At 44.9% G+C, this 9,350-nt stretch overlaps 3 protein-coding genes across 3 annotated transcripts; 1 reads left to right on the forward strand and 2 right to left on the reverse strand.

Annotated features, from left to right (window-relative positions):
- Window positions 1–2,429: 2,429 nt before the first annotated feature.
- On the reverse strand, window positions 2,430–3,206 carry EDB91DRAFT_1256697 (uncharacterized protein; the record flags this gene model as incomplete). Its single annotated transcript, XM_041324210.1, has 2 exons — window positions 2,430–2,633; window positions 2,994–3,206. The coding sequence occupies 2 exons, from the start codon at window positions 3,204–3,206 to the stop codon at window positions 2,430–2,432; spliced, it is 417 nt and encodes a 138-aa protein (XP_041169144.1).
- Window positions 3,207–3,666: 460 nt separating this feature from the next.
- EDB91DRAFT_1064583 (uncharacterized protein) lies at window positions 3,667–3,882 on the reverse strand (the record flags this gene model as incomplete). The annotated part of the gene is made up of 1 exon (XM_041314718.1): window positions 3,667–3,882. A coding segment is annotated over one exon (216 nt), but the record flags the coding sequence as incomplete, so codon positions are not given.
- Window positions 3,883–4,710: 828 nt separating this feature from the next.
- On the forward strand, window positions 4,711–5,468 carry EDB91DRAFT_1256698 (uncharacterized protein; the record flags this gene model as incomplete). The annotated part of the gene is made up of 4 exons (XM_041324211.1): window positions 4,711–4,735; window positions 4,791–4,924; window positions 5,151–5,345; window positions 5,394–5,468. The coding sequence occupies 4 exons, from the start codon at window positions 4,711–4,713 to the stop codon at window positions 5,466–5,468; spliced, it is 429 nt and encodes a 142-aa protein (XP_041169146.1).
- Window positions 5,469–9,350: the final 3,882 nt, after the last annotated feature.

Consider the following 9,350-nt stretch of genomic DNA (forward strand, 5'->3'; position numbering starts at 1 on the left):
CATTGATGCCAATGTATTCTCCTGTGCTCATCGATTGTCATTGATTGCTGCTTGCACCGAGGAAATTCATAGATGCATTGACCATCTCAATTGCACCTGCTACCTAGTCAAGTTAAGTGATCTTGACCATGTAGCATGTATTTTTCTACTTTTTCATGAAGCGCAGGATTGTCACGTGGAAGCTCAGCACGTATGATGGTGTCCATGAATTCCAGTGGCAGCTCTGGTTCCACCCAACAATGATGTGAAGAATGGATGTCCCTAGACTAGCGTGTATTGTCCTACATAGAGTCATCTCTCAATGGACATAAATGGAATCAAAAAAATAAAATGATGTGAAGATTATTGTGATATCAGACTTTGCAGATTGACTATTTGTTGACTGCATACCTTGATAATAATGTGTGTATGAGGAAACCCTCATTTTTGGAACTCAATGACTTTAATCATGTATTTCTTGGTTCCAAAGCCCATCTGAAGGAGATGCAACACTTTCTCTAGACACCACTTGAAGACCCATGTGACTGTTACAGGTATGTCTGAAGCAGTTTGTCCCGGTTCTAGCCATTCCCACACATCCGGCCAGTCAGGGTTGAATATCATTGTACAGAAGAACATCAGTTTTCTAAATTTTCACTCAAGAGCCATTGCATCTCCTGTCTGCTCTGATGACCAGGCTTGTGAACCCACAAAGCTGGCAGGCAATTTAATCTCTGGATGAAATTCCTCTTCATTGTCTTCATCATTACCAGCTGCAATAGCTGCATTTGCATGAACTTTGTGTTCATGAAAACACCATTTGTGTTGTATGTAGGCCAGCTGTTGTTCTTCCATATGTAAGTACATATCAACCATGTATTTGCAGGTCAGCCTTCCAAAGATAGTAAAATGATTGTCATTGTTGGCAAGCAGGCGACTGCGATACCATTCAATTTGTGACAGGTGAGGGACTTCAGGTAGATTGTCAGCTCCCCATCTGATGTTTGCATGAGGGAACAAAAGAACATAGTGAAGAGGTTCATAGTGATGGGAGAGGATGTTAATGAATTCCAGTTCATGATTTCCATGTCATTGAATGAAGATTGAGTGAGGATTGATGGAAGTGGAGTTCGAAGCATGCATGACAGCTGCAAAGTCTATATTTGACAAAAAGTCTTTCAACTCCAAGATGCAGTGTGTTAGGTACTGTGCCGGCTCAAGAGGCAGAGGGGTTGGGGCTTGGCTTCAGCTCTTGCGCTGTGCCCTTAGCCGAGTATGTGCCCCGAATTTGGAGCGGGTCCGACGTTGTCCGATGGTAGGACGAGTGGACCGCTTGGGTCCGCTTTGGGGGTTGGGGAGTAAGAGCTGCTAGCGGCGGACCGACTAAGAGCGGAGTGGAGAAGACGGGGAACGATGTGGAGGGTGAATAGGAGCAGGGGGAATGTCTGGTAGGAGTGGAGAAGGCGAAGGATAATGCGGAGGATGGAAAAGGGTCAGAGGGGAATATTGAAAGGGGCGGAGAAATAAGGGAGAGACTTAGAGCACGGCTCTAAGTTGGAGTGGAGGGTCGGAGGGTCGGAGGGTCGGAGGTGACAACAAGTTGAAGCTTGTGTCCAGAGAAGGCAAGGTCCTACTGAGAATTCTCACAAGTAGTAACTGCGAGAAGACAAGTAATATTAAGACTAAGGAAAAATATCTAAGTACATGATATGTTATATACTTCTATGTATGAGGCAGTGACCAGGATAACTATGTAGTAAAGCTATGTACCAAGGATATCATTTGTAAGTACTTTACATAGGAAAGACATAAGTCGGGGCGGGTATCAATATGTACGCGTCGGATCAGTGATTGAGCGGTAATAGGAATTACCAGTGATCCAGAAGTAATGGTCTAAGTACCGAACAGGAAAGCCTATATCTAAAAGGGGAAAAAGGTCCAGTTGAATGGAGATGTTTATGGAAGGGGACCGGTTGAGCGGTTGAGTGGAGCAGATACAAACAATGATTGGCGGAGCGGAGGATGAATGAAGTGGAGGGGGTCAGAAAGCGGAGTGGATATTGATATTAGGGCGGTCAGATCAGGTATATGACAGTGTGTATGTCATGAGGATAGATGAAAATGCTGCAAGTGATGGACATATGGATTGATCCCATCAATGTCATTACTGATGGCTTGGATGACAACAGCATGGACTCCAAATTGTTGAGCTTTAAACTCTCGCTGACGCTTGTCATACAAAAACCAATGAATAGAGTGCTCCATATATTCTGAAATGAGATGATAAGTATGACCCATAATGGCAACTGCAGGTGGTCCAGCTCCCATGCCGGTGGCAAAATGTTGAAATCCTCCTGATACGCCTATTCCAGCAAAGGAAAATAAGTTGTTGATTACACAACAGAACTTGACTAAGTGTCAACGGCATGCATCGTCACGCAATAAATATCCTATGCACAGAGGTAGCAAATGTAAATGTGGAAGAACTCAAAGGCCATTTCCACAACAGAAGCTATCTGCTTTGGTGGATAATAACCAAGCATGACAATGAGGGCATCATCAATTCCATGTTGCTGGAAGAATAGGTGCAGGTGGTCGATCTCGTAAATGGAACCACCAATACTCCTCAGGAACAGGTGAAGGAGTTTGCGGTTCTTCAGGGACAGGTGATGGAGTTAGATTAGGTAGCGAAGGCAGTCAAGATTGAGGTCCAAACTTGAAGATGTCTCGTTCTAGGATCTAAAAATTGTTATTAGTTATTAGAATGATTCTCAAACAATAATAACTGGACTCATGGAATGTTGCGCTGCTTGACACCATTTGAGTTGTTCTTGATGCTGCCTGAGTCTTTTTTGGCACAGCCTTAGTCTTTCTTGAGCTGCATGAATGGGATTTGCACGAAACTGGCACTTTCACAAGCGATCTTTGTCATGTGGAACAGCCATCAAAATTGGAGGTTAGATACAGAACAGTAAATATTATGTGGAAATGCAAGTGACTTTGGAAGGACCTACAGCAGATGCAGATGGTCCACCATCCCTATCTTTGTCATCATCATCATCATCATCATCATCATCATCATCATCATGTGCCCTTTTGCCACTTTCCCCTGCCTCTTTGTTTCTTTCTTTACCCTTTGCTTTCCCTTTCCCTTTCTCTTTTTGCTTGCACTGCTCCCCAATCAAACTGCTTGAGTGAAGTTGAAGGGACTGTTTCGGAATTCTCATCAACAGTTGTAACCATGTCCGAAGGTCCGAGAGCAATGTCCTTCACAGTCACAGTGCAGCGTTCTGCGGTAATACTTTGCACAGTGCCTTGAACGATGACATGCTTACTGGTGGTGGGCAAAGGAGTTTTGGAGAAACATGGATGAGCTTTAGGATAGAAGCAGTGGACTCACATGTTCTGTAGAGGACCAGTAACACATTAAGAGACATTCATATCAAACCCATTTTCTTGCTTGACTGCAAAAGCACTGCATGAAACTTTGCCTGCTATGACGACCGTTCATCAGGAAAAACCTCCTGGGGGAAAAAACACATAAATTTCATAAAACGATGTAATTCAGAGAATTTTATGTAACTACAGGTATTAGGATAAAACCAGCTAAAAGATGATAATGTACGATGAGATTCTCAATAATCATTTGAATAAAGAAAATGTATATCTATCTATGTATGAGTTCAATCAAAAAGTGTTACAATTATCGAGAACTGTATCACTTGTCCACCCTTGTGGGACGACGGCACCAAAATTCAGTATCAGATGGACACTACGCACAATATTTGCCAATGGCACAATACTTGCTATTTTTTCACCACCATGCAATGATCGCAAGAGCTTGTAAAGTCCGTGGTGTTGATCAGGAGCCAAAGGAAATGGTGCAAACCATTTGATGTAAGCGAAGTGATTGGGAACCTTGACTGTTGGCGGAAACAGGAGTGGAACTGATTTTGAAGGTAACAAGAAAATGACTCATACTTGCCCAACATGGACTCCAAGATTCAGACAACTGTGAGTGACTCTATCCTTAGCAAATAGTGGCAAAGAATATAGTCAATGACATGACTAGTACACCATTGAACTGGACTATAACTATGTTGCTGCAATCTTGGAGATAAGGACCTTCAGTGCGAATGACCTCACGAAGACAATATGAGAGTAGTATGAATTTGAAGAGCACATGTGCAATTGCATCCCTGCAGGTGAAAATTTCCAGGGAGTGAAAACTTCTGGGGAGTGAGACCATAATGACAGCACTGTAATGACATCCCACTAACCTAATCAACTTTGCATGCAAAAACTTCAACTGCCTCCAACGCAATTTCAAATGGCAACACTAAAATTTGCAGGCGGATGAGATGTCAACAGAACTGGTGTAGAGGAGGTGGATCAGCCCCCAATCAACGATACACTGGCACACAAGTTTAAACTTACTGAAGTTGTCATCAAGGTGTAAAGTGAGAGCAGCCCCCGATCAACGATACACTGGCACATGAAAAATTCCTAGCATCTGATGTCAGCTCAATTGAACCTAATTTGAACCTGGGCGCCTTGAATGAGCTCACCAAGTGAACTGCCTCCACGGGCGATGCCCCTTGAAACTAGTGCCATGCACTAAAATTTAATGGAGCCCTCCGAACCTCACTGCTTTTTCCTTAGTACTCTTTCGACCTTAAACATTCCTTCCAATGTTCTTTGTTAGCTTCTCGTCCTTTCAATCTATATACAATGTCTGCACCTCTTAAGTCTCATGGTGAGTGACAAGTCTGACAGCTCACCATCAGCATAGGCTCACTGGGTGTCCATAGAGCTGTGTGAGCTTGTTGACAAAAACCAAGTCACTCTGCAGTCATTACTAACAGTGGCTGGGAATTGTGGTGCACACGCCATTAAAGAACATCTTCAAACTGATGCACAGTATGGTGCTCACCTCGCTAGTTTAGTAAGTCCTTTGCATGTCTCAATTTTTTTGATGTTTTAACTATCTTTGATTACTTGAGGTGGAGCCATGCATTCCATTATTGCACCGTGACCTGAAAGTGGCCACCTGCACCAACATCAATAGTTACTTTCGTCTCAGCATGCATATATATATGCATTGAGGTTTGACATGAGTAAATTCATCTGTTGGTCTTCGCTAGCCTCTAACTAACATTTTTCATCAACAGTTGAACGACAATGCTTTGCCGATAGGCAAAAAACCCTACCAGGGTGACCTGCTGATCTTTCTCATATACGAGGGAGTCTTCAGTGGTGTGAAGTCTATCGGCGTCAAGTTTGCCGAGTGCTTTGCCGAACTGGTGAACAACAAGGGCAATTGTCCTGAATGCCCCATTCCATTACTGGCACTTGTGGCAACAGTGGTACCATCCTTTCTACTGATATTTTTGCTATATTGATTTGTTTGAAAGGCCTATGCAGCCCTTTTCTGGAAGACACTTGGCTCACCAGGGAAGTTCAACTTTACAGGGAATCAATTCAGCTAGACATATGTGTTTCACGTCAAGTTCCTTGAGGACTTGAAGAGGGATGCACCAGGAAAGTTTCATTGCATGATGGCTGATATTTACGAAGCTGTACAGTAAGTTTTTGTGGGTATACATGGTGCTGTTTCAACTCGGATACTGACTCTGCTACTCGAAGGACCTTGAAACGGAAGGGGAATGATCATTTCGCCAATGAGCATTGAGATGCACTGGGGCTACTCGACCTGGATGGCATGGCAGATGATTAGGTCCTGTATTTGCACTGATCTATACCTGTCAAAATCCCAGATTCATGTATCACACCTTAATTTTCCTAGTCTTCCAAGTCGGCTTTGTGTCATGTATATCCTTTGATCAAATATTAGTCTGTTTTGCTCGTAACACCATTTGATGCGTGTGATTCGCTATGCAACATTCGAAATACACTCTCTGAAATTCATGATATTGGCTTCGAATTCATGATAATTATCCTTTTTAAACAAGGGAGTAAAAAAGTCTTTCTAAACAAACTAATCATTCTAAAGCCCATATTTTGAGATAATACTTGAGGATTATCGAGAATTATCATAGTTTAGAGTAATTTCCGGGGGGAGAGTTTTCCTGATGTTGGAAAGGCACGTGCATCATCAGGAAGAGGTTGTAAGTCCTATCCAATATCAATGAACCTCAAAAAATGAATCCAATCAAATTGAAAAGTGACGTACATCATTGGCAAAGAGATGAAGAGAATGCGCAGATTTTCCGTTGCCCATTTCTGGTGTGACAATGAATCCATTGTATTGCCAGTAATTTTTTCTGTCAATCTGATATCTGCTTCCATTTTGAATACCAACAACGCCGTGAAATGAAGCAGAAGTTGCCATGGTGATGAACAAAGAACTGTAAATAGGAGAGAGAACAGTGGACGACTATGAACGCATAGCAACACAGCATGATGTGGTCGACACAATGAATGACATCGACGCGCACAACACACAGCAACGACACAACGACACAGCATGACATGGTGGACATCACTGGGCTTCAGCCGGCGGCTATTTGTGCTTTATTATATTAATTATATTAGATTAGATGCTCTGTGGTGAAGTAGGGTGCATTACAAAGGATGATGAAAGATGATTGAGTGGAGGAAATATATGGTTGCAGAACAGTACACCGTGGTATATGGTAGTAGCAGATGTATGCGGATTTGTGCACAGAATGGAGGGGCTACAGATACATGATGGGCGTTTATAAAGCGGCCAGTGATGATGGAAGAAACCAAATGAAATTCAGATACACATCAGCAAAACACTTTTTCCCACCATCATGAAATGGCTTGCCACAGCTTGGTTCCTTCTGTACAGCTTTGTACAAAGCTGTAGAGGACATTGTAGTTTGCTAATGTGGAAGTACCCTGAATAAGTGCCTATATGAGTTGGGTCATGGACAGAAGTCCAACAGTACTCACCACCAGACCCCCAACACAAGGATATCCTAAAGGTATGGTCCTTGTCAACTTCAAATGCTGCTGACCGTCTATATCTCTGTCTAGGTCAACGTGAGATTTCAGGGGTGCCTGATGCAGCAAGAGATGCAAATCTCACTCTGAGACGGCAGCTGAAGCCAGCGCAGATAACGGAAGGGAAACTGACACCAATGCGGATAACGAAAGGGCATATGCAGAACATGACTGCAGTTGCATTCTTCAAAGATGATCGACGGGCCATCACTGGTTCATATGATACAACTCTGCAAATTTGGGACTTGGAGACAGGAGCATTGGTAGGAGGGCCATTCGAAGGACACCAGCGCAGGGTGAATTCCATGGCCATATCACTCAACGACAGGCGAATTGCAAGCGGTGGAAATGATAAAACCATCATCATCTGGGAGGTCGAGAGCAAGCAGAAGGTATTCAAACCACTGGTGAAGCATACAGACACGGTGTGGTCAGTGTGCTTCTCACCTGATGGCAAGAAACTTGCAAGTGGTTCAAATGATTACACGGTTGTTTTATGGGATGCAAGGACTGGTGCTGTCCTCACAACACTCAAGGGTGATTGTGATTTGGTGTGCAGTGTCGCATTCAGCCCAGACGGGCTAAAATTAGCCTCTGGATCATCGGGCGGTTCCATCTGTGACGTTGACTATTTAGCGATGAGGCTCGAAGACAATGGCACAATAGAGAAGAGTGCATTCAAACAGAAAGACAGGTTCAAAGTATGAATTCTGGGGGTTCAAACTACACTACCCTAACTCTACGACTGGGGATAGTATTTAAGGTAATGATATGCCCGATACTGGACAAACACAGAGACAAGGGGTATAGGTACAGGATTGGGTAACAGAGTACTCGGCCAAAGGAGACAAGGAGTGACTGAGGGAACATAGAGTAAATGAGCGTAGTTAGGAGAATGACAATGACAAGATAAAAGAGAAACACGGCAGATATTAGATGGGGGCACAGCAGATATTAGACGGGGGCTGTTGGACAGTGCCACCGTTACATCTCCCCCTCCAGGGAGAGCTCCATCTCCCTTCACTTCTTCAGGCGGGACGTCAGTCCGCCGCATCCATGGTTTCTTCGGCAGGAGTACCAGTGGCAGAGGACTTGGCAACGGTGCTCGCCACATCTGGGTCAGTTGTCTTCCTGATCCTTCCCAGTCCTCTTTTGTTGAGTCTCTGGTCCTGCTTTCATCCATAGTTCTTTTCCTTCCTCTGGCCCACCCGACAGGTGTCCATCCTCTTGCATTGATAGGATGCATTGAGGGCAGTGTGCCACACCATCTTCTCAACCTGTGCCATGTGCGAGGATGAGAGGGTAATCTCTATGTCGTCCTCCTCACTGATGATGTCTGCTAGTGTCAACACTGCACCAGTGTTGACAACTGCGCCGGTCTCGTCAACGTAGGATGCTGTAGAGGCCAAGCCCTCACTGTTAAAGGCATGCGCAAAGTAGTCATAGCCCAAGGGGCTGGGTGGACAAGTGTCCAGGGCTTTGTTGTGCAGGGCATGGGAGTAGGCGACAAAGAGTTTCAGCTGGTTGTGAGTGACCAGGTGAGAGTCCTCGTTGTTCTCGGGGCTTCCGATCAGTATGTCTCACCTGTGGGCACTGAAGTAGAGGAGCTGGGAGTCGCTGGTGGGGGTGGTCATTGCGAATAGGTGACAGGGTTCGGAGAACAATGATGAAGAGGATAGGAACAGCGGTGGGGGTGAGCTTGGTCATGTGGGTTCAGTGGGAAGGATGTTGGGAAGCCAGGTTGGAGGAATGGGCGGGGTACTTATACCATTAGCTCCCCCTAGCGACATGACCCCAACATAATGTTCTGGGTCATCTCGGGGAGGCATTCCTTGCCCATCTGTCAACTCAGATATGTTAGTGAAACTGAGTAGATCTAGGTACTCGCCCAAGGCATCCAAATGAGACACCTGATCGTAGGTGAGCCAGGTTACATCCCCTGACTGCCATTCCACTTTGAAGACTGCATCCTCCTGCGGTCCGCTGTGGGACAGGATGCGGTTCACCTGCCACTCGGCTTCACGTTCTCCCTCGAACTCAAAGAGTTGATTGTCCATCCATCCGAGAAACAACCGGTCATCATTTGGAAGGTGGATCCACAGAAGTGATGAGTGGAAGACGGGGTGGATGCCCCATTGATGAAGTCTACTGGGTAAGTCAACCAAAAATGAGTTGTTACTGTAGTCCTTCAGCAATCGGTAGGGTCCCATAAACTTTGGTGTCAGTTTGCGGGCAAGTCCCTTGGGAAGGGAGAGGTTCTTTGTCGAGACGTACGCCAGGTCATTCTCTTTGAACGGGCAGGGTTGTCATTTCCTGTTGGCGTTTCACGTTTGTTTCACACGCGCCTGCAACATTGAATCATGTGCTGCCATCGTGGCCTG

The sequence above is a fragment of the Suillus paluster genome (genome assembly GCF_016628075.1).
Source record: "Suillus paluster strain FC165 chromosome Unknown EDB91scaffold_210, whole genome shotgun sequence".
NCBI classification, from domain to species: Eukaryota; Fungi; Basidiomycota; class Agaricomycetes; order Boletales; family Suillaceae; genus Suillus; species Suillus paluster.